General features: G+C 46.0%; 1 protein-coding gene across 4 annotated transcripts in view; it reads right to left on the reverse strand.

Annotated features, from left to right (window-relative positions):
• Nucleotides 1–4,658: 4,658 nt before the first annotated feature.
• hivep2a (HIVEP zinc finger 2a) overlaps nt 4,659–25,000 on the reverse strand; it is a 60,840-nt gene continuing 40,498 nt past the window's right edge. For all 4 annotated transcript variants that reach the window (XM_069725101.1, XM_069725102.1, XM_069725103.1 and 1 more), the window contains 13 exons: nt 23,695–25,000; nt 21,493–23,384; nt 21,133–21,393; nt 20,801–20,960; nt 20,487–20,580; nt 18,602–20,384; nt 18,351–18,508; nt 12,927–13,102; nt 12,244–12,345; nt 10,769–11,618; nt 10,397–10,502; nt 8,807–8,926; nt 4,659–7,915 (listed from right to left, as the gene is read on the reverse strand). The exon at nt 23,695–25,000 is cut by the window's right edge and continues 32 nt beyond it. In XM_069725101.1, coding sequence (XP_069581202.1) covers nt 7,226–7,915; nt 8,807–8,926; nt 10,397–10,502; nt 10,769–11,618; nt 12,244–12,345; nt 12,927–13,102; nt 18,351–18,508; nt 18,602–20,384; nt 20,487–20,580; nt 20,801–20,960; nt 21,133–21,393; nt 21,493–23,384; nt 23,695–24,685 — 7,383 coding nt within the window. In that variant the 5' untranslated portion in view covers nt 24,686–25,000 and the 3' untranslated portion in view covers nt 4,659–7,225. The remainder of the gene's footprint in view (nt 7,916–8,806; nt 8,927–10,396; nt 10,503–10,768; nt 11,619–12,243; nt 12,346–12,926; nt 13,103–18,350; nt 18,509–18,601; nt 20,385–20,486; nt 20,581–20,800; nt 20,961–21,132; nt 21,394–21,492; nt 23,385–23,694) is intronic.

A 25,000-nucleotide genomic window follows, 5' to 3' on the forward strand; every position in this document is an offset into this window, starting at 1 on the left:
ATATAAAACTACAAACTGGATATAGAAGTACAGACTAGATTTAAAACACAGACTGGATATAAAACTACAGACTGGATATAAAACGACAGACTGGATTTAAAACATAGACTGGATATAAAACTACAAACTGGATTTAAAACATAGACTGGATATAAAACTACAGACTGGATATAAAACACAGACTGGATATACAACTACAGACTGGATATAAAACACAGACTGGATATAGAAGTACAGACTAGATTTAAAACACAGACTGGATATAAAACTACAGACTGGATATAAAACTACAGACTGGATTTAAAACATAGACTGGATATAAAACTACAAACTGGATTTAAAACATAGACTGGATATAAAACTACAGACTGGATATAAAACACAGACTGGATATACAACTACAGACTGGATATAAAACACAGACTGGATATAGAAGTACAGACTAGATTTAAAACATAGACTGGATATAAAACTACAGACTGGATTTAAAACATAGACTGGATATAAAACTACAAACTGGATTTAAAACATAGACTGGATATTAAACTACAGACTGGATATAAAACTACAGACTGGATATACAACTACAGACTGGATTTAAAACATAGACTGGATATAGAACGACAGACTGGATTTAAAACATAGACTGGATATAAAACTACAGACTGGATTTAAAACATAAACTGGATTTAAAACATAGAGTGGATATAAAACTACAGACTGGATTTAAAACTACAGACTGGATTTAAAACATAGACTGGATATAAAACTACAGACTGGATATAAAACTACAGACTGGATTTAAAACATAGACTAGATTTAAAACATAGACTGGATATAAAACTACAGACTGGATTTAAAACATAGACTGGATATAAAACTACAGACTGGATTTAAAACAAAAACTGGATTTAAAACATAGACTGGATATAAAACTACAGACTGGATTTAGAACTACAGACTGGATATAAAACTACAGCCTGGATATAAAACGACAGACTGGATTAAAAACATTGACTGGATTTAAAACATAGACTGGATATAAAACTACTGACTGGATTTAAAACAAACTGGATATAAAACTACAGACTGGATTTAAAACATAAACTGGATTTAAAACAGACTGGATTTAAAACAAACTGGATATAAAACTACAGACTGGATTTAAAACATAAACTGGATTTAAAACAGACTGGATATAAAACTACAGACTGGATTTAAAACATAGACTGGATATAAAACTACAGACTGGATTTAAAACATAGACTGGATATAGACACTGTAAATTTCAGATGACCGCTCCCATCACACGTCTTCGTTCATCGTCTCTTCGACCTTGTGAGACTCGCTTCAGCTTCACTTCTCAGAAAAGAACAACGTGACCTCTGACTCGATGTCCTTTCGAAGTGAATAACGTATGAACAGACAGTTTGTCTCTGACTCTCGTCATGGTGAAGATCTCCAGCGAGAGGAGCCGAGTTATGACCCAGAGATCAGCAAGACAATTCACACACCTTTTCTCTTCTTATTGAAATTATAAAAGCAGAAATTCAGAGATGACCTGCCAATGAAACCTGCAGAGATTTAACTTTCTGTTAATCTGACAGCCGCTGAAGAAAAGAGGAAAATCTTTCCTTATGTTTATTTTTTAACTGAGCAGCTTCACATCTAAAGTTGAATACTTCATGAGGTGCTTCGAGGAACATCTGTAAACTGAAATTTTCCAAATGAAATTTTCTAAATGACCCGCAGAAATCTCCTCAAACCTGGCAGAGGGAGAAACCCGGCTTTATCTTTAGAGTTAATTACAGCTGGGAAAATCACTGCAGACATATGTGGTGTGTCCTTTTACACACACACACACACACACACGCACACACACGCACACGCACGCACGCACGCACACACGCACGCACGCACACACGCACACGCACACGCACGCACGCACGCACACACACACACACACACACACACACACACACACACACACACACACACACACACGCACGCACACACACGCACGCACGCGCACACACACACACACACACACACACACACAGGGGGGCTTCCCACCACAGGCTGTTTGCTACTAACCATTAAGGCATGTAGACAAGCCGATTTGGGTGCCATACAACCAGAGTGAGAGCGTTCCCAGGGAGCGCTCGCCGACCCGTCCGCCGGCCTGCAGCTCTGACAGGGTGACGGCGATCGCATGAGTTTGCAAAACAACTCCCAACATGAAATGATACACTCGGCGACACACATAATGCAATTATTGCCTGTTTAAATGATTCGTAACAAATCATAATAGTCAATGTGTGTGACATATGTAAGCGTACAACAAGCAAAGATATTTTTAACAGCTGCTAATCTCCGCCGCAGAATGTTGGTTTGTCCCGTTTATTTTTATTTTTCACATTATGAGTGAGTCGTCTGCCAAAAAGAAAAACAAACAGCTTTGTCGTTTTCTTTGTTTCAACGTCTCCAGGAAGTAGAAATACACTGAACATGAGAAGACGGTCACCCTCTCTGCTGTATCATCACAGACTGTTAATGAAAGTGTTTGTGGCTTCAGGTCTGTAAAATGGATCTGATCCAGAAGTGTCTTCAGCTGCAATACCAGCGAGTGCCACTAGAGGTCGGCTCCAAAAAGCCTCCGGCTCCATAGACTCCCATTCAACTTCTCTCATCAAATCCAAAGTGAATAAAATGTGTCCATCAGTTCTCTCGGTGTTGTTAGCTAAAGTCACTCCTTCTTCTTAGTTTTCTGGAGGTCCATCTGAAAATAATCCCTCATTCATTAGAAAAGAAGATTCAAGAAGACCTGTTTTTGGGGGCGTGTCTGTTTGATTGACAGGCCTGTGGTGCAGTCAGGTTACAGCTATCGGTGGGCGGGACGTAGTATCGTCAGGTTTCCAGTTACTCCCCCCGTCCCCCCCCCCTCCCCCCACGCACCCACTCACGCACGCACACACACACAATGAAAACCAACACATCCAGTCTCAGGGGAGATTTCCATATGCTCGCAGCACTGAACCATGAAAACCGCTCACACTCCGAACCAGAGATGAAACGATTCCTCCAAACGCTAATCATGACTAAAATAACTCGCTTGATCATCTTCTATCAAAGGCCACGGGACGCAGCGACATGCGGACAGACTGACAGAGTAAATGTAAATTGACAACAACCCAGTTGTGTCAAAAAAAAAGAGAAAAAAGAAAAGCACACACACCAAAAGATGTAGACAGGTAGACATATGTGGGACATGGCTAATGACAGGGACGCCATTAAAATTAGAAACATGAGGAGACAGAAAGGAGGCTGAAGCAGGATAAATGAATGAATACAGTTGAAATCATGTGCCGAGGACTTATCAGCCGACCTCGTTCAAAGACTGATTTCAAACGGATCGTTCAGTTTGAATTAGTGCTGCTGCTTCTACTGGCTGTTACCGCAGCTACTATCATTATTTTTACCGTTTCATTACCACTGGAGACGTGACTATAATGAGGAGGAGCTAATGAACAGGGCGCTGCCTTCAAAGGGGCTCGTAGTATTCACAACGTCGGAATTTTCTGAAATCTCTGCGTTCCCAAGTTGTGATGTGACTGCTGATGATTTCAGAAATAACAAAGGCCATAGAAGTTCATGTTTCGTTGGACGATGATTTCACATTTTGTAGTTTTATGTTTTTTCTTCCCAACAGGAGAATGTTGTTGGTGTCATGTTATCTTCATTGCTACAGGATCATAAGATCTCTGCAACTCTGAAGGACTGGCCAATCAGCGTCCAATGAAGCTGATGAAGTGTTTTTACCAGCAGTTGACAGGAAGAAAAAGAAGAGACCTCAGAGGGAAACATTGGACATGTTTGATTGACACTTGAGTCAGCAGAGACACAAAACAAAATGTGAACAGATTTGAAAGTCATGACAACAGTAAGGTGTCAGTTTGATGTGTGAGACATCGTGGAAAATGTTGGTACTCCACTGAGGATTCTGATGGATTTTACCTTCAGTTTTAAAACAGCCTGCAGACTTTAACCTTTGACCTTCACTGGACACCAAGACAACTGGACAACCGACCCCAGGACAGACAGTTCAGTGACTGTCTGATAAACAGCTGGGAAAGAGGGCTGCTTTTTATACACTGAGGGGATAACGAGGGAAGGGGAAGCAGGTGTGGAAGTGGGCGTGGTCAATCCAGAGATCACTGCAGGACAGGTAGGTGACGGGAAGGGAAAGAAAGTCAGAGGACATCTGGTGGACGGTTGGAGAATGGCAGGAAGGACATAGTGTCGCACTCGTTCCAAATCACATGCTTTCTCTTTTTATTTTGGATACGGATTGTGACGGATATAACCAAGAGGGTCAAAGGTCAAGGGGCATTGTTATGATGTAGTATGTCTCAATTATATTCATACTGCATGCATTGTAAGAGTAGTTGCAGTATGCACTGAAAGTGAAAAGAAGTGACTCCTTCCACAGCACAGACAGTTGATAAATAGTACATTTTCGGGGGGGGGGGGGGGGGGGGGGGGGGGGGGGGGGGGGGGGGGGGGGGGGGGGGGGGGGGGGGGGGGGGGGGGGGGGGGGGGGGGGGGGGGGGGGGGGGATTAAAATTGACACAAACTGAATAATGGTGCAGACAAACAAATTATTCTATTCATATTTATTTGAAAACAACAATCCATTTCTTCCACTTCTACCGCGATTCCTTGTTGCAACTGGGGTCATACATGATATTCGTATTAATTCCACAGAACACCATCACAAAAGTTACCCTTTTATATGCACGTTTACCTTTTTTTTTTTGTCCTTTTTTTTGTATTGTTGTCATTTCTATACATTGACTTGTGCTTTGATATCTTTGAAAGAGAGAAAGAGTTTTTTTTTTTTTAAAGACATCATTGTCGTCATGATAAGTGTACATAACAGAGGGAGGATCGAGATAGAAAAAAGTCATAAGAAGAGGATATACTGGTCGAATACACACCGATACAGAATACAGAGATACACACTCACATTGCAGCCTGCCCACAACTGTCCAAAAGAGAAAAGAGTTGTGTCACTGACATCACGACTCCACCTGCTCCCTTCTCCTGATTTGGGGATTTTTAAGTACACTATTGTTGCCTTGCAACAGATACAGTCCCCGCTGGTGAGCAGAGTTTTGGCGAAATATTGCTTAGCTACAAAAGGGATGTTCAGGAGAGGAGGAGCATCACAGACGGGCCCCCAAAAAAAGCAGTGCAGAAAGCCTCAATGTCACAACTGTAAAACATATTATTATTATTACTGAGTATTTCCAGACAGTTTTTGGGTTCAGAATGCAGAGCTGTTCTCCTCCTAAACACTCGAGTTTCAATCAAAGTTGGCTGCAAAAAAACTGACTTTCGTAGAAGAAATATAAGGTGCATTCGTCAGAAAGTTTGGGATGTGTGTTTGTTTATGTGTCCCCCAGAAATAAAGCCATTAAATAAGAGTGTCAGTGGGTTGATTGCCATGGCAACAACGTGCATCAATGCCAACGAATGATGTACCTGTGTGTTTGTGTGTGTTCAGGGGGGAGATGACTGGATATTTACATGGACTGGAATGTTTTCCCCTTTTAGATATCCGATGAGAAACAATTCGCAACACGTGAAGCTACCGTTAATCTGTGTGTTGGATGGATGCGGCCGCTGGGGAGGCAAGGGGGCGGAGTTAAAACCAACGATTAAGCAGAATGCCACGGTGAAAGAAGGCATGTTCATTCACTTAATGCTGAGAGCAGATCTGTGCCTCGTAAAAATCTAAATAATACCACGAAAAAAAGAAGTAAAAAAAAAATCACAAGCAGGGACAGGCAAAAAGCAGCGGGGAAAATGTACAAGCAAACTACCATAACCGTAATGTAAATGTCAGTCTAAATGTTAAGTGCAGATAGATAGATAGATAGATAGATAGATAGATAGATAGATAGATAGATAGATAGATAGATAGATAGATAGATAGATAGATAGATAGATAGATAGATAGATAGATAGATAGATAGATAGATAGATAGATAGATAGATAGATAGATAGACAGGTTGATAGATTCTATATACCGTATGTATTCATATGCTGGGTAAATATTCTATGTGTATATACCTCCAAGTTGAGGGGCTCACTCAGACGTATATAAATAGGTCGAACATATAAAGCCATATTACAGTGTACATATTCTCGCCCTAATGTAAGCGATAGCAAAAAACCCATGCTTTACATAGAAAAAGGCATCCACGACATTTAAGAAAAAATTTTACAATTTATGAAACATGGTAACAATAATAAATAGTATTATAGAATTGCTGCTGTACACAAAAAAAGCCATTTTTAAAATTTCACTCATATAAAAATATGTTTTAGTGCAACCGTACGTAATAGTAATATCCATAACTTCACATCGCTTGTCGAGACTTTTAAGGTGTCCAAAAAACAAGAGAGAAAAAAAACACAGGAGTTTGTAGGAACGAGGAGGATGAGGATGAGGATGAAGAGGAAGAGGAGGAGGAGGAGGGATTGCATTTATTACAAAGCTGATACGTGATAGCATTGTACTGTATTTACATTTACCTTCCTGCTTCGTTTGCTCATAAGAATATAAGCAAAGAAAGAGACAAAAGAAAGAGATGAAAGAAAAGGCACACACGATGCTGTCCAATCCTCTCTGACGTACCGTTTCGCTCCAGTCTTCTTCTTCTTCTTCTTCTTCTTCTTCTTCTTCTTCTTCTTCTTCTTCTTCTTCTTCTTCTTCTTCTTCTTCTTCTTTTATTGTAGCAGGTTTTGGTCGGGCTCGTGTTGGTGGGAGTTTCCGTACATGTGTATGCAACGTCTTTAAATAAGAAAGTCTGTGAGTGCAGGCCCTCCGCTGGACATCCAAACTCAAGAAGTCCTTTTTTATTTATTAAGAGCTGTTTCTCTTTGTATGCATTGTGTGTGTGTGTGTGTGTGTGTGTGTGTGTGTGTGTGTGTGTGTGTGTGTGTGTGTGTGTGTGTGTGTGTGTGTGTGTGTGTGTGTGTGTGTGTGTGTGTGTGTGAGAGAGAGAGAGAGTGTGTGTGTAAGAGAGAGAGAGAGTGTGTGTATCAACTGAATCAGAAATGTGTGTAAAGTGTGCAAAAGTCCGTTTTCTCTCTCGGTTGCACTTCATCCCTTCCTGTCATCCCAGAACAAGTGAACACAAGACGTGTCCTGCAGCTCTACGACACGTCCCTGCAGCGCTTGGTGCCGTCGGCCTCCCGGTCTCTGGATGCCGGCGGAGCCTGCAGGGGGTCAGAGGCGGGGCTGGGAGGGTGAGGCGAGGAGGAGGAGGAGGAGGAGGAGGAGTAAGGGGAGGTGGGGACTGACGGGTGGGGGGGCCTGACCTCCAGGCCGCTAAAGTGCTGAATCCCCGGACCGTGAGGAGGAGGCGGCGGCGACGTGGTGACGGGTGCTGAGCACTGATAATGATGATGATGATGATGATGGGAGTCGGGAGAGGAGGAGGAGGAAGGAGGTCTGCCTCCATCTTCATCCCCTCGGCCTCCTCGTCCTCCTCTCTCGAGGAACTCCTTGGAGTCGATGCAGAGCGAGGCAATGGCCTTGGTGCAGGTGTGGACGCTCTCCTCCTGCTCCCCCCTCACACCTCCTCTTCCTCCTTCCCTCTCCAGTGAGGAGCGGTGAGGTGACGCCGACTCCCTCACCCTCTCTCCTCCTCCTCCTCCCCTCTCGATGAAGGAGGTGAAATGGGCCTCGCCGGCGGTGGAGTCCTCTGATGTGCTCTTGTGCAGCAGCAGGCGGCAGGAGGCCTGCTGCGCCCCCTGCTGGGCAAGAGGGGCGGTGACGGAGGAGGGGACGGAGTGTACCATCTGGATCCCTCCGATGGGGATCATCGGGTAAGGTGACCGCACCTGAGGGGAGGAAGATTTTAGTTTGAGTCACATGTTCAAAGTCTGGTGAAAAAATTCTTCAATTAAAAATGTTTCCTGAATCACCATGAACACACTTTGTTGATTTGAATTTAATCCCACATAAACTGTCCTGCTGCCCCAAATACTCACTAGATGAGTATTAATCCGCCACAGAAAATAGTCTCCAACAAAACCATTATTTAATCCTTTCTGAGAAACATTTGCTAAAAACTTTGTTCACCAGATGTTTAAAGAAACCACTAAAGCTTCTTTAAAAAATGTAAGTATATATTTGGAAGTTTTTACAAGATTTACAGTTTCAGAAGAAACCAGAGGGCTTGTTTTGTCTTTTTGATTGAATTTGTTGACCTTTAACCTTTTAATGATCACAAAATCAGACTATGAGTGTAGCAGATGTAGGTTAATATATTTAAATACGTACTACATGGTTTTTATACATCAGTAGTATCAGTATACTTTCTTGTTTTGATCCAATTAGTCTGCTAAAATATCTTAAAGTGCTAATAATTATATTGACGATGTTTTTACACATTCCTGTATTTACATAGAGGTTTACAGAATAAAGTAAAAAATTTGGATATAAAATGGGCAGAAACTTAATTTAAAATAATACATTAATGAAGGTGGAAATAAAAACTAACATAAAAAAGCAAAAAAACTAGAATCAAATAATGAGCAAAGAAATATATATATATATATATATACATAGTATAAGAAGATACATTCAATATGTATAATGTAAAAATAAATAATGATAAAATAAAATTTCAAAAGGAAAATAAAATATAGAGATTTACATTCAATAACTTTAACAAAATTAAATAAAATAAAACAAAATATTTTAAAAATAAAATGATGAAGATGAAATACCTGTAGCTGAGAGTGGAGGGGGAGGTGGCTGAACAACACTTGGTGCGGTGGACTAGACTGGTTACCACGGCCGTTACTGTGGTCCCGTTGCCCTGGCGACGGTGACCCCGGCCGATGTTCCTGGAAACAGGAGAGGAGGTGAAAACCTGCTGCTGACCGACGGCGAGGTCACGAAACGTCATTCACATAAAGTCAAACTGATCAGCTGACTCCAACATTTAGATTTAGTCTCATCACAAACCCACAACACACACACACGCACACGCACACACACACTCATGCACGCACGCACGCACACACGCATGCACACACACACACACACGCACACGCACACACACACACTCATTGGACACTGCTAAATACAATAAACACACATTTGGGGCTTTGGGATGGAAAACCAAATCTTGTGAGAAAATGAATGAACCCTGATGAGTGTAAAAACAGACCGCAGGTGTTCGTCTCATTTCTTGCGTCTGAATATTGTTAAAACTTCACGCTTTGTTTGAGCGGCCGGCAGCAGACAGTTTGAAGTGGAGCTCTTAAGAAGAAAAACAGCCGTGTTATTAACCACAGCACCGCCGGCCAAGAGCCCGGTACCACCAGAACCAGCAGCCCGGTCCTCAATCACCTCCTCCACCCCTCTTGCTCTTCACCCCCTCTCCTCCTCCACCTCCTCCTCCTCCTCACCCGCCCCCTCCTCCTCCTCCACCTATATCCACCAAATATTCCTCCTTTGTACTTCGTTTTTTTTCCAAATTACACACTGAATGCCAGAAAGTTCCGAAAATCAGTTCAGCATCCTGATCAGTAATTTGTTTTTGTCCATTTTTGTGTTTAAGGAAGAAAATATGTCTGAAAAAAAATCTTTCATTATTTTAACGTACATAACAACAATCAACAGTTGGTTTGTGTTCTGAAAACTCGAGTTCGGTAGTTCAGTAGTTGCCATCTTGTTTTTTTTGGAGCAGGAAGTGACCATATTTGGACGAGCTGGGGGAGGAGCCAGCGGTGGATCTGACCTATCCGATCAGAAACCTGACGATACTACGTCCCGCCCACCGATAGCTGTAACCTGACTGCACCGCAGGCCTGTCAATCAAACAGACACGCCCCCAAAACAGGTCTTCTTGAATCTTCTTTTCTAATGAATGAGGGATTATTTTCAGATGGACCTCCAGAAAACTAAGAAGAAGGAGTGACTTTAGCTAACAACACCGAGATAACTGATGGACACATTTGATTCACTTTGGATTTGATGACAGAAGTTGAATGGGAGTCTTTGGAGCCGGAGGCTTTTTGGAGCCGACCTCTAGTGGCACTTGCTGGTATTGGGTATTAAAAACTGCTTCCAAATGTTTACTTTGTTTACAGTAAACAAAACCCTATAAAACACTAAAGTCTTCAGTATAGGACAAACATTAATGTTAAATCCCCAGACAGGATGTGAGACTGAAGAGTGTCAAAACAAAAGTCATAACTTCCTCAAAATAAAGAAAAATGAAAACAGAAGTTTGAAGAACACAGAGAATAGAGACAAATAATAAAATTATGAGTGTGAGATGAAGAAGCAGAAGACTAAACTCCTCTCACCGTCTCCATGTCTGCGCTGGCTGCGTGACGTGCCGGCGGGCCGAACTCCAGCTGACCCGCCGCGGTCTGATGACTCGGCCTCAGGCTCCGCGCTGCACTCTGCTGGCTGGAGGACAGAAACACCACAATACATCTTCAGAACGGGCTCAGAGATTAAATTTAACTGTTCACAGTCAGAAACTCTGATGGGTTGGACTAAATAAGTTTGTTTCAGAGGATGAAGATGAGGATGAAGATGAAGACTGCTGTCCCTGTGACTTACAGATAGTTTATTATTAAAAGCTGCACCTGTACTTGGTCTGGAAGGATCCAATGAAATGCAGCTAGAGCTAAAACTAATAAATAACGTTTCTATAGACATGGTGAGCTCACCTGTGGTGGTGGAGGTGCTGGTGGAGGCCTCGGCGAGGAGACACGGGTCGGATCATCCCCCGGTGGCGCCCTCGTGGTGACAGGTCCCGTTTGTAGTCCCTTCCTGCCGGAGACGTGGGTCTGGACAGGGGGGACAGCAGGGACAGGTGTCCCCTCCGGGGGGACAGGTCCCGCCGGTACCCTCCCACCGCCCCCAACTCCCTCTTTGGGGAGATGTGACGTAGCGGAGAGACGTCCCGCCGGGGCGAGAGGTGTCCGGCCCGGGGTGAGAGGTCGCGGCGGGGGGAGAGGTACCGGCGGGCTGAGGGGGAGGAGGAGGGGGAGATGGGGGAGGGGCAGCCAGAGTGGTCCAACCCAGGCGAGGAGAGACGGGAGGAGGGGGAGGAGAGTTCCGGGGAGGGGACGGGGAGGTCTTCGTCCATGGAGGAGGAGGAGGAGGGGGGGACCAGCAGCCTGCTGCCCGGCGGCCGCTGATGACCTCGCTGGTACTCGCTGTAAACGCACTCGGTGGGCGGAGCCTGCGGGGTGATCTGGATGCTCGGCACGGTGGTGAAGTATCCGAACAGCGGCGGTCGGCTGGTGTTTCCCAGGAAGTCGGAGGGGTGGGGGAGGTGGGAAGCGGCCACCGCTGTGATGGACAGCGACGGCAGCCCGTATGGCTGCGGGCTGGTGGAGCGCGACCGCGTCTTCGGGGTGGACTCTCCGTCGTAGTCATCCTCGTCATCGTCTTCATCGTCCACCTCATCGCCGTCCTCCTCGCCGCCATCCGAGTCGTCGGCGTCTGAGAACTGATGCTCCATGGAGCCTCGGGAGGACTTCTCCGATGACCTCTGACCCTCCTCTCCCACATCTAAAAGTGGAGGAAGAGGAGGAGAAGAAGAAGAAGGAGATGAATAGGAGAAAGAAGGAGCGATGAAGAAAGAAAAAGAAAGACAAGAGGAGAAAACGTTTGTATGAGTTCGTGGTAACAGAAAGTTTCGGCGTGACATAAAAGACAATAAAACATAAAAGACAATAAAACATAAAAGACAATAAAACGGTTCCTGGATTTGAGCCTCTGGACCCGACGCCGGCCGGCTCCTATTGGATCGTTGGAGTCTACGACACACGGCCAGCCGATTGGCTGAAAAAGCTTGTTGTGGCTTTTCAAAATAAAGGTGATGTTGAGAGATCTAAAAACATGAATATAACATATATATGTTTTATCTGATTCTCCTCCAATCAGAGAAGAAGAAGACTAAAGTTCATAAATTATATTTAGACTTCAACGAGCAGAAATCAAATCCAACAGCTGACTGATGTCCTGGTGTCCTGATGTCCTCCTCTAAAACACCACAGATTCTCACCAACGTGGGTTAGTGTGTGTGTGTGTGTGTGTGTGTGTGTGTGTGTGTGTGTGTGTGTGTGTGTGTGTGTGTGTGTGTGTGTGTGTGTGTGTGTGTGTGTGTGTGTGTGTGTGTGTGTGTCTGTCCTACCTCCTTCATCAGCCTCGGTGTCCTCGACTGAAGACATGGAGACTCCCAGCTCCAGACACTTTTTCATATGAGCCTTTGACTTCATGTGCTTCGTCAGGTTTCCTGCAAAACACACACACACACACACACACACGCTTTAATGAGCCTTCCACCAGTCTCCAGAGCTCCAGAGTAGAAATGGAAACGAGGCCACAAAATTACGATTTACAAATGATATATAATTGATAGATTATGATTTAGTGAGAATGAGTCAACCTGGTCTGAACTCTGCTTCAGATGGTTTAAACTGGATCAGGATGATCAATGTTTTAGTCCTAAAGATCAGATATGAGCTGCTCTGATATGAAGGAGGTTTCATTCATTCATTTAGCGGCTTACTTCCACATATTAGGATTTAATTATTCAACGCAGCGAAGTAAAGGCCACATGTCCAGTTTTTGTGGTAAAATCTGATTTAAAAAACTGCAGAAATGTGTTTTCAATGAGGTTTTAGTAAAAACTGAAGCTTTTCTCTGTCAAAGAGTAAATGAATCTGATAATTACGTACAGAATCAAACATGTCTGAAGTGTCCAGGCCTTCAGAACTCAGAATCTTCCTTCCATTCAGAGACAGATAAACAAACACACCATGAAGATGAAGATGAAGATGAAGATGAAGATGAAGATGAAAGAAGGAGGCCCACCTTTGGTCTTGAATGCAAAGTTGCAGAACTTGCAGACGTACGGCCGGACGTCCGTGTGCGTCCGGATGTGTTTCTTCAGCATGCTGGGCTTCTTGCAGCGGATGCCACATTCCTCGCAGATGTACTTCCCCCGACCGCGACCGCGGACGTACACGTAGTCCTCGTTGGATTTATACCTGGAACACAGAAACAATCAGGCCATGCAGCTTTTTATATTCGGTTCTTTATTTCTGTAACATCTTTCATAAAACAATGACATGAATACCTCTGAACAATAAATATTTACCTTTAAATATATTTAAAATGAAAAGGGAGTCGGAAAGTTTCATTTAAAAGATTTTCACACACAAACATTTGTTTTATTGTCATTTCCTCATTAAATTATATATTTAATCATATCACAGTTATTCCTTCTTTATCATTAAGCCTTATTAATACAGATAAAAGATAAAAACAGTATGACTGCAGTCAAAAGTTGGTCTCCTCGACACTTGTATTTCTCCCTGAGGGCCAATCACAGCGCAGCGATAACAAACACCCACGTGTCTATGAAAGAATATATATGCTGCATATGTTCCCGTCTGTGTTGGATACTCGGTTGGTTGCCATAGAAACCCTTCCCCTGTCCTCTACAGAGAGGTCAGGGGTCAAGATCAGCGGCCCTGCAGCTCTCAGAGATTCAGTGACTCTCCGACACACAGCTGCTGTTTGAATAAATCCGGTTTCCTCTTCTCGGAGTCATCGACGACATCCAGACTCACCTCAACATATGAAATGTTAATTCAAACAAATGGACATCAGGAAGTTTGTTTCTCTGTGGCAGTGGAGGATCAATCAAACAGACACGCCCCCAAAACAGGTCTTCTTGAATCTTCTTTTCTAATGAATGAGGGATTATTTTCAGATGGACCTCCAGAAAACTAAGAAGAAGGAGTGACTTTAGCTAACAACACCGAGATAACTGATGGACACATTTGATTCACTTTGGATTTGATGAGAGAAGTTGAATGGGAGTCTATGGAGCCGGAGGCTTTTTGGAGCCGACCTCTAGTGGCACTCGCTGGTATTGCAGCTGAAGACACTTCTGGATCAGAACCATTTTACAGACCTGAAGCCACAAACACTTTTATAAACAGTCTGTAGTTTTATATCCAGTCTGTAGTTTAATATCCATTCTGTAGTTTTATATCCAGTCTGTAGTTTAATATCCATTCTGTAGTTTAATATCCAGTCTGTAGTTTAATATCCAGACTGTAGTTTTATATCCAGTCTGTAGTTTAATATCCAGACTAGTTTAATATCCAGACTGTAGTTTAATATCCAGTCTGTAGTTTAATATCCAGTCTGTAGTTGAATACCCAGTCTGTAGTTGAATATTCAGTCTGTGGTGAGGACTTGATTTTGGAGAGAGCTTTTCAAATCAAACATGGGGAAAGAAATTCCTCTTCAGTTTGTTTATAACAGACTTTTCTTTGTTTGTATCTTTAATGGGAACTAATACTGAATTCCACTTCTGACCTTTGTGTTCATCATCTTCATGCAGCTCCTTCTTTTCTAAGGAAAATAAAAAGATAACCACAGACCTCCAAACAATTCCACTCATTCTTTTACAAGGTTGCTTTTTCCTGTCAAACATCACTCAGAGGTGATTTTATCCCACACGAAGCTCTGAGTGAACCACCAGCAGTTTATTTGCTCCGACGCAGAAACATCACCTTCACTCTTTTTATAATGTGCTGAAGAAAAGGAAAAAAATTCTTTGTGGAGAAATGGTGAAACCGGCTGGTTGAAGTGTGCTGTTTCCTGTCCTGTCTGGAGGAGGAAGAGGAGGAGGAGGGGGAGGGGGAGTGAGCAGGAGGAGGTGATGGGTAGTTCAGGGCCTCGTGTTAGAAGGAGGTCAAATATCAGCAACATCAAACAGTCTGTCTGGATCACATTTGTCTTTCAGTGGGAAAAACCTCCGAAGCAACGGCGAGACGTTTACACAGCTGCAGCCGGTTATGACACAAAATTATGATTATTTAGTGGTAAAATACACAGTAAAATCATAAAGCAGCTTCGCTTTCAAACGTTCACGTGTCGAGGAGACGCAGACGTCAGAGAGGAAGTTATTTTGGCTGCCTGTGTTTGTGCGTCTGTTTACTTATTATTTGTGTGCATATTGTACATACTGCAGGAATGTCTCACTGCAGGGGCTCTTCGTACTCACTTTATTTGACCAGTGAACGTACATTTTAATAGAAATATTCTTTGTGTGGAAAATAAGCTTAATATGACATTAATGACAACCTCATAAATAATTAAAAAAAAAACGGTCTTCTTGACTTCTTCCCGATCAAACAGAACCTTTTATTGCCTCAAAATGCATCTCGGATCATTTGTGTGGCGGGAACGTAACAACGGTCCACGTTTGATGGTAAAACAACAAAATCATCTGGCTCACCTGGAAATTGATCTGAACACACTTCTGAAGGGAGAGATGGGTATCAACTGAAACTTTTTTTTAACTCAGATAGATAAAACAGACAGTATAATCTTTTTTTTGTTTGTTTTTTGTTTTGTTTTGATTTAACACGACTTTATTTGGGAAAAGAGTTTCTAGTTCTAAAAACTGAAGCCAAAGCAGAAGTGTATTAGACTGTAGTACCACTGAGGACCACTAGGGGCTGTCTCCATAGACTCCACCTGTAGTACCACTGAGGACCACTAGGGGCTGTCTCCATAGTCTCCATCTGTGGTACCACTGAGGACCACTAGGGGCTGTCTCCATAGAAAAACCAACATGGCGACTACATTGAGTGACATCACGGTGGGTGTAATAAAGAATAATGAAGGTCTTACAACTACATTTTGACACGAGGCCACTCCACAAAACGGAGCCAGATAATTAACTGGTGCTGCAGGGCCCATGTTAGCTGATGTTGTGCTTTACTGGTGCAGATAATTGAGTCACGACCCCCCCCCCCACCCGTACTCCCCACCGTGCCCCCCGTGACACCGACTTGCATGTGTTGTGCTGTGTTGTGCTGTGTTGTGTTGTGTTGTGCTGTGTTGTGCTGTGTTGTGCTGTGTTGTGTTGTGTTGTGTTGTGTTGTGTTGTGTTGTGTTGTGTTGTGTTGTGTGCTGTTTTGTGTTGTGCTGTGTTGTGTGCTGTTTTGTGTTGTGTTGTGTTGTGTTGTGTTGTGTTGTGTGCTGTTTTGTGTTGTGCTGTGTTGTGTGCTGTTTTGTGATGTGTTGTGCTGTGCTGTGCTGTGCTGTGCTGTGTTGTGTTGTGCTGTGCTGTGCTGTGCTGTGCTGTGCTGTGTTGTGTTGTGCTGTGCTGTGTTGTGCTGTGTTGTGTTGTGTTGTGTTGTGTTGTGTTGTGTTGTGTTGTGCTGTGCTGTGCTGTGCTGTGTTGTGTTGTGTGCTGTTTTGTGTTGTGTTGTGTGCTGTTTTGTGTTGTGCTGTGTTGTGTGCTGTTTTGTGATGTGTTGTGCTGTGCTGTGCTGTGCTGTGCTGTGTTGTGCTGTGTTGTGTTGTGTTGTGTTGTGCTGTGCTGTGTTGTGTTGTGCTGTGCTGTGCTGTGCTGTGCTGTGCTGTGCTGTGCTGTGTTGTGTTGTGTTGTGTTGTGTTGTGTTGTGTTGTGCTGTGCTGTGCTGTGCTGTGCTGTGCTGTGCTGTGTTGTGTTGTGTTGTGCTGTGCTGTGTTGTGCTGTGTTGTGTTGTGTTGTGCTGTGCTGTGCTGTGCTGTGCTGTGTTGTGTTGTGGTGTGTTGTGTTGTGCTGTGCTGTGTTGTGTTGTGCTGTGTTGTGTTGTGTTGTGTTGTGTTGTGTTGTGTTGTGCTGTGCTGTGCTGTGCTGTGCTGTGTTGTGCTGTGCTGTGCTGTGCTGTGTTGTGTTGTGTTGTGTTGTGCTATTTCTGGGTGAGTGTGGGCTGATTGGTGGGTTTGACTTTGGCCTTTGCTGTCTATCATCCCACCTGCTGGTATTCAGGTCGTCTCCACAGATCTACAGAAGCTCTTCTCTGAGGATCAGTCCACCCAATGGACATGAATGCTCCAAAAAACTCTCTTTATTTTAAATTAAGTCTGTGGTGAACTATGAAATCTGAATTTCTACAATAAGAATATCCTGCAGTCTCTGAGCATTGAATGGAGGAAGTCTTTTTTAAAGTAAACTCTGTAATATCAGTGAGAACGTTCTGTATTAAAAAAGGCAATCATGCAACCTGATGTCACTATTATGAAATAAATTTGCAAAGAGAACAAAAGTGTAATAATAGAAATAAATAAGAGTCTTATTAAGGTAAATAAAACAAGTATTAAATGAATAAATCCAATATGATCAAATACCAGGCCTCCACAAAATAAATAAAAATTCGAGTTGCTGTTTGAAAAAGTGTAAAAAAAACTTTAAAACCAGAACTAATGAGGTACAGATCCCACTTCACACCCGTCTATAAACAATGAGAACAAGGATTATTAAAGTGGACGTCCAATTACAGCGATGCTGCTCGAGTCGTAAGCCTGTGATGGGTTTACCAGCTCAACTCAAATTAAACCCAGAGAAAAGGTTGTAAAATGATCAGTCCTGGGTTCTTTTTTTTTATAACTAATATGATTTTTCTGACTAATCACGATGAACAGATGTCCTTACAGTTCATACAGAGGTCATCAGCGTTCATTTTTAGTGAATATTCCTCTGGGAGGATTAAGAAAAAGACAAAAAGTAATCAGACAGCTCAGCATTCAGTGAGTCTCAGGGTCCGGTTATCTTGTTCATGTGAGGAGAAGTTCAGGTATCAGAAGCTCTTATTGAGCCTCAGATCATCTCAGATAAAGGTTATAAGACTTCAGCTCCTCACCTGATAATCTGAGTTTAATGTCTTAAATCTCTTTATTGTTTCAGACATCCGGCACAAAGTGGCACTAAAAGCACATGCAAGTATCTTTGCGAATCTCGCAGATGTACTTGACCCATCTGAGCCGTGTTGGGCTTAAAATGAAATGAGATCATTGTTGGTGCATTTCTATCTCGAGGCAACAGAAAACAACTGACCAACAAAAACCTGACCTCAATTTAATGGTGCAGTGTTTTAGGGTTAATTCATTACAAACAAACAAACAATCTGTGCAACAAATGTCATCAAATATCCTTCTGAGATACCAAACGTGTAACCAAATCAATAATTACCTCGCTTATTGAGACTCATTGGTAAAAATCTTCCCGTCTTTACCAAACTGGTCTCAGATGAAGTATAAAAACAACCTGTTCATGTGATCGACTGCATTTAAACATTTTATTATATGTCTTCATGTATATGAAGGTAAAATATGTTTCCTGTTCATCTTGGTCACGAGATAACTTTTGGTACATCATAGGATTTATTGTGAACCTTCACTGGCCTGCAGCTGTTGAACTGAACTGTGTGTGTTAGTCAGACGTACCCGCCTTCGAAGATCTTGATGCGTGTCGGTTCGTTGGCAGCTGGTTTGACCGACACCTCCTTCTCCACCTGCTCCTCCTTCGAGCGGTCCCACGACACCACGCCCTTCATCTTCCTCCCGAAATTACCGACATCGACTGGCATCAGCTCTGGCTTCAACTATGGAGACAAGAGACGGTAAGACAGAAGATATGAACACTCTTCGTGCTTCCTCACTGTTTGGATCCGAGCGTCACATCCTCCACAACGTACCTGATCCAACCTCAGCTTCCAGGCCACAGACGACACCAGTTTTCCTGAGCTGGGTGGTGACATGGCTGCCGTTGAGTACATCAGATCGGGGTTCCTCCTCTGTTTGGACCTCAGCAGAGCCAGAGCAGCCTTGGTGCTGAGATTCAGAGGGTTGGGGTTGTAGGAGCTGACGCACCAGGAGCTGTAGACGGAGCCGCTCACAGCGGCCTGCCTGTTGTTGGGTTTGGTGTAGTTCAGGAAGCACCAGCTGACCCGGCTCATGGTGCGCAGGCTGGGGAACTGGAAGAACTGCTGGACATCCGCCACATCAGTGAGCAGCAGCGTCTGACCCACGGCTTCGGCTGATCCAGCACTCTGATTGGCAGCGAGCTGCACAAGCATGCTGACCGGGACTTTACCGGCTGGGGGCTGCTTCGTGTTGTCGGTGTCTTCGGCATCGTTGGAGGACACCATGGACTCGGGGCTGGAGTTGCGCTCTGGGGCTGAATCGTCCACGTCCAGCTCCTCTGGGGAGTCTCGGCCTCCTGAAACCGGGGACCGGTTGGTGACGATCTGCAGAGGAGGGGTGAAGCTCTCAGCTCGAGGGACATCGGGGAGGTGGGGGGCGGAGGAACGGACGGGGATGGCAATCTTAGTGGCGACTGGGAAGTCAGCGAGTGGAGGAGACGAGGACATCCGTTCGGAGTCGTCCATGGAGCCTTCACCCTTCAGTCTCTGACCTCGTCCCGGACCCTTCTCAAGCTTACTGCTGCTCTCAGTCCCACTCAGCTCCACCGCACTCATCTCCTTGACGATCTGTCCGTACATCCTCTCCTCCTTCACTCGCTTCTGCTGCTTGGTCTCGATGAAGAGCTCCAGCGAGCTGGCGGGGGAGAGCATACGCTTGCTTCCTCCGATGCCCGATCCCGAGGCATCCGTGGTGGATATGGTGCCGGATGTTAGCGACAGAGGGATCCCAGTGTTCAGATGTTGTTCTGGCAGTGAGTCTGGACTCTTCCAGAGAGGGTACCGTGGCAGAGTGCCATCAGTCTGCCCGAGGAAGTGTGATAGGTTGAAACCGGCCCCACCGATGCCTCCTCCTCCGGGCGGCTTGCTGACACTCGCAGCACCGACTGGAGGAGACATGTTGCTGTTGTCAGCACCACCGGGCCTGGCTGAGCCTAACCCGGGTACTCCACTACCATGGGAAGCGATCAGATGGCTAACACTGGTGTACATAACACTACCAAACGATGGCACATGGGTTTGGATCCGCACGGGGACCAGCAGACCAGGCAAAGAGGCCTGGGAGCTCAGGTTCTGGGTGGCAAAGACGGGTTGGATCTGCTGCAGGAGCATGGAGGGCTTGGTGGCATTGGGCAGGCAGAGCTTGGAGGAGAGAGAGCCTAAGTTTGGCTGTAATTGCTGGGACAGAGGAGAAGAGCGAGATGAGAACGGGGGAGCGTAATTCTGAGAGCTTGGGTTGTCTGACTTCCCGTCATACGGTGGTTTGTCGTGGATTTGGTGCAGCGGGTGGAGCGGTGGTTGTTTGTGCGGTGGGTGTCCAGGCAGGTTCCCCGGTGATCTGATGTGGAGTTTCTGGAGCTGCTGCTGAGCCTGCAGGGTCTGCTGCTGTCGGGGTGTCTGCTCGGCCTCCTGACTCCAGAACAGACCTGGCTGCGAGAAGGACAGATAAGGAGGGCCGCTCTGGTACTGCTGGATCATGTCCTTGTTCATGACCTCATGACCTGGATGTTCTCCGTCAGATGACGAGCCCTGGGCCTGCAGGCGGTGCTGCTGGGACCTAATATGGAGAAATATCACAGTAAGTGAAAAATAATACTGTGATAGTAGAACCAGTTGCAGTAACGAATTCGTACTTTTAGATAAACCCATATGTTCCTACCTGCTGTAGAGAGGTTCGTCTTGCAGGCTGTCCTCACTGATACTCTGCTGAAGGATGTGCTGGTGGTGCTGTTGGTGCTGGTGAAACGCTGCACCTGGGCATCAAACATGAGATTGCAGTTTGAAATTAAATTCTTCTCTGCAAAAAAAACAACATGATAGAACGTGGTCGAAACACACACTTTAAAACCTGCATCGTTTATTGAGCATAGAAAGGCCCTCAAAACATCAAGATACAAAACTTTAAATACATGTTTTGGGAAAGTATCCTCATTGACAAAGCATCTATGACTTGAGTTTTCATGCACGGCTTACCACCAGTGCTACTGCCAGCCCTCTTGGTTCTGCTGGCCATGTCGCTGCTGCTGTGGGGAGATCCAGGCCATGCCCCGTGTTCCAGACTCTCCTGTTTGATTGACATCTCAGCACCCCCCGGGTCCTGGGCGACCGCCTCTGGATAAACACTCAGTGAGGCCTGTGAGAAGTTTGAAGGGTGGAAAGAAACTGGGTCAGTTGTACTGAAATGAAATTTAGAGACTTTTCTTGTCTTGGTGCAGTCCCAATGCCCCCCTTTTCCTCTACCAAGGGTCATGGTTCATAGGTGGGTTTTTTTACGAATTGCAATAGTACGATAGTTTTTATGCTACCTGTCGAACAAGATATCCCCGCCGACGTTCCTTCATCGCAGAGGCGCTGGAGTACAGCTCTCCCTGCCTGGAGGACGACAAGCTGCCATAGTCGAAGGACTTGCTGCGCATCTCGGGTAACTCTGTGGGGAGCGTGCACGGTGCCTGCTCTGACGAAGACCTCCTCATCTCCCTCTGCTGGTGGTGGCTGGAATAACCACTGCCGGGCACGGTCAGGAACTCCGACTGCTTTGCTCCGCTACTGGAGACGGACGAGTCGTCCTGGTAAAGAAACGCAAAAGGATGTTTCACACTTGTTTGAGAATTTTATTTGCAGATGTTATTAAAAATGCTTGAAATTACTGATCACACAACGGGTACCTGTTTGGTCGGTGAGACTGACTTGAGGCCTTCGTCTCTGTCAAAGGACATGGAAAGCGAAGACGAGTAGGACAGGTTACTCTCCTGACTGGGGCTGCGAGACAGGCTGGTGCAGGTCGACTCAAAGCTCGACTCCCCAGACGAGTGCTCCATATCTGCCAGGCGCAGCCTCTTCTTCTTGGGCGGGAGCTTTTCTGACGGCATCTGTGAGAGCGTGTCACTCCTCTGCGGCAGCTGGAACTCCTCGACATGCTGCTGCTGCTTCTCCGGCTCCTTGGTCATTGGAGCTTCGGCGTCCTTCTCTGGCTTGTCGGGCTCCTCCGTCGTTACCCTGATCTCAGGAACTTGGATGTTGGGTTGTCGGACTAGTTTGTGCGGGATGTGGTAGGGCTGGCCGGGCGAGGCTGCTGCCGATGAAGATGAAAGAGATGCCAGGTCGCTGTCGCTTTGCAGCTGCTGCTCCATGCTCTCCGTCCTCAGAAGGGCGGATTCAGGACTCAGAGCATCTTCAAAGATCTCTGAGTCGGACTGCTCAGAGTACTGGCTCGATGGAGCTTTGTCTGATGGCTGATATCCCGGCTGCTCGAAGGACTCCGACTTGTCGAAGGAATTCGGACGGCTGAGGGAGTTAGTGTGCTGGATGACTGATATGACGTTCCCTGCTGCCTTCCTGCCCTCAGAGTCCATAAACAGGGCGATGTCCTCAGAGCACATGCTGGCACAGGTGTCGAAGCTGTCAGACTGGCTGTGAGCACTATGGAGGGAGCCTTTTCCTGTTGGGGTGGTTCTGGAGCCATCAAGACTCCCCTGCTTGAACTCGTAGTCCCCTATCATCTCCACTGAACCACTACAGCTGCTGTCGCAGTGCCCCGGGCTGTCCTCATCATCCCCAACACTCTTCTCTTTCCTCCTTTTCCTTGTAGCTATTTCCGACATGCTAACTTTAGTACCATACGGGCTGTAGGCGATGTGCTCTGGGACTCCGGGGCTGTGATCACCCATCTTCATCCCGAGAGGTGAAGCCAAATGCTTGGGCATGTGTCCATAACCCTCCGCCTCCCCTACATGGGCTTCATTGGCTGAATGTTCAAACGCACTCTGTCTCGTGAGTCTGGGATGGCCTGGTGGGAAGAACACGTCATCCGGTGCCACCATGTTATCGAAGGATTGGCTGCCTCGAATCCCCGGGGGGACGCTGAGGTTAGGAGGGGAGGAGGTTGGCATGGAGTTACTCCTAATGAGAGGCCCAGAGTCTGATGGAGGCTCCAGGAGTCCTGTACTGCTTTGACAGGGTCCCGTTGGATAGTGCTTGGGATCTCCAGAGATTCCTACATCTCCTCTGAAAGAGAGATGATCCTCGGCGATCTTCCCCATGTCCAGAATAGCACCTGGTTGCTTTAAGCTGGCGAGGCTGATGGGATCTGCCCCCGCCATGCTCAGCGTGATGGACTGTCTCGACCTGGAGTTGGGCCGGTAGTACCAAGTCCGACCGAACATAATCTCTTCGTATGTCTTGACGTTAGTATTTGGAGGGCTGATCTGCTGCTCTGCGCTCTCAGAGCGTGAGAAGTAGCCGGAGTCCGTGCTGCCTTTGCTGTGAGGACTGAGGAGGTTCAGGGACTGGGACATGGCGAGGTCAGAGTCCTGCCCTTTCTTCTCGGTCAGCCTCAGGGCCAGACGCTGTTTGATGGTGGGCGAGTCGTCAAGTGAATGTGCTCTTCCTCCCGCCTGTGATGACAACATGTGGTGGGACCCCTTCATGTCGTGAAAGGGTGGGCACTCCATCCCCGTGGAGGGGACTCCGCCGGGCTTGGGCACAATAAGGATAGGCACTTTCATAGATCCCATGGGCAGCTCTTCAGCTGAGTCTGCATACGCTGGTTCGGCACCACCTGTATAGAAAGAAAGAGTAAAGATAGGAATAAATACAGCATTCACACAACAGATTAGCACTGAGTAAAGATTTCAGTCGAAAAGTTGGCAGGCAACAATAAAAATCTAATCGATTTGTTGTGAATTGGCACATTCCGACCAATAAGAAAAATGTTCACACCAAACAGTATATGCATCAGAAAGATTAACATCTATTGATTGAACTCCAGTAGATTTGGTAAACTAGACAGAAGTCCAGATGGAGGATTCGTCATCCGTCCATTTTAAATGGGGACTTTCTCTAAATATGTCTCAAAGAGAGGAAATGACCTGTATTCTTGTCAGCTTCAAAGGAGATCTGCGGGATGGGGCTGTCTTTGTCTGTCAGCATGGTGGAGCCCTCCACGCCTTCCTCGTCCGTGTCCGTACTCTGCTCTCCATCTGAGTGGACCTCGGCCTCGCCCACAGCGGACGCCTGGTCGATGTCCCCGCTACGGGCCACAGCCAGCTCTGAAAACGGTACGAGTCCAGCTTTGATAGCGTGAGCGTGGGACTTGCGGTGCTTGTAAAGGTTGCTCTTGGTTTTGAAGGAGAAGCCACAGGGCACACATGGGTATGGCCTCTCTCCAGTATGTGAGCGGATGTGCTTCTTCAAGACGCTGGGCTTGGCGCAGGCTCGACCGCAGTAGTTACAGATGTACTTACCGGGCTTTTTCGGCTTTTGCTCTTTCTTGCCGTAACCCTCGTCTCCGGGCTCGAGGCCCGACTGAGAATACTGTCCAAAGGAGCTGGGTAAACTGGGGGATTTCTGCCGGGGAAACCTACCGGCTCCAGCCCCATGTGGGTGAGTGTGGCCCGGATGTCCAACGGGGTACAGGTCATCCGAAGGCAACTGGCCAGCAAAAGGCCAGGCATGAGGCTCGAGGCCTGGCTGTGGTTTGGCTCCTGAGAGGAAGCGCTCAGTTTGTGGATGCTGAGGGTACGGCTGGGCCAGTTGGTAGGAGTATCCCCTCGGGAACCCCTGAGCAAAGGGTCCTTGGGGGTCTTGAGATGAAGGGCCTCCTATAGCCCCAACTGCAGACGGTCCAGATAGCAGCTTTCCAGAGTTCCCTGTGAGTGCGTACTTCTGCTGAGGTGCTGATCCCCCGGTGGCACCACACGGCAAACTCTCGCGGTGTTTCGCCTCCGGGTCAGCAAAAGTGCTTCGTTTGCTGTTAGCAGAAGGTTCAGATGCCCACTTCCTTTGCAGAGGTGCCTTCTCCTTCACTGGTTCCTTATTTGAGCATTTCTGCCCGGTGGCAGCTGATTCACGAGCCTCCATTACGGTGAAGCTCTTCTGTGGTTTGGAAGAGGGAGGAGAAGGGGGGTGGGGGGGAGGGGAGAGGGGGTCGGGAGGGTTACGAGGTCCCAAATCTACCAGGCATTATAGTTGAACCTTTGAGGGCTGCCAACGAGTTCACAGAAACAGGAAGTACCCGTCCATTGCTGAAATAGACTGACTGTAGAGCCAGGCTGGAAACAGGAAGTAGGAAGTGGAAATAAAAGGGGAGCTTTAGTGGATAACATCAGAGATCTGTCTCTCCTTTTGCCATTTTGGGAAAACACTGATGTTGCTATGCATTGTTCTTCTGTCTGG

This window comes from Brachyistius frenatus, unplaced genomic scaffold (assembly GCF_029030835.1).
Source record: "Brachyistius frenatus isolate BFR_SWC_R1_liver_20210118 unplaced genomic scaffold, ASM2903083v1 Contig_409, whole genome shotgun sequence".
Taxonomy (NCBI): domain Eukaryota; kingdom Metazoa; phylum Chordata; class Actinopteri; family Embiotocidae; genus Brachyistius; species Brachyistius frenatus.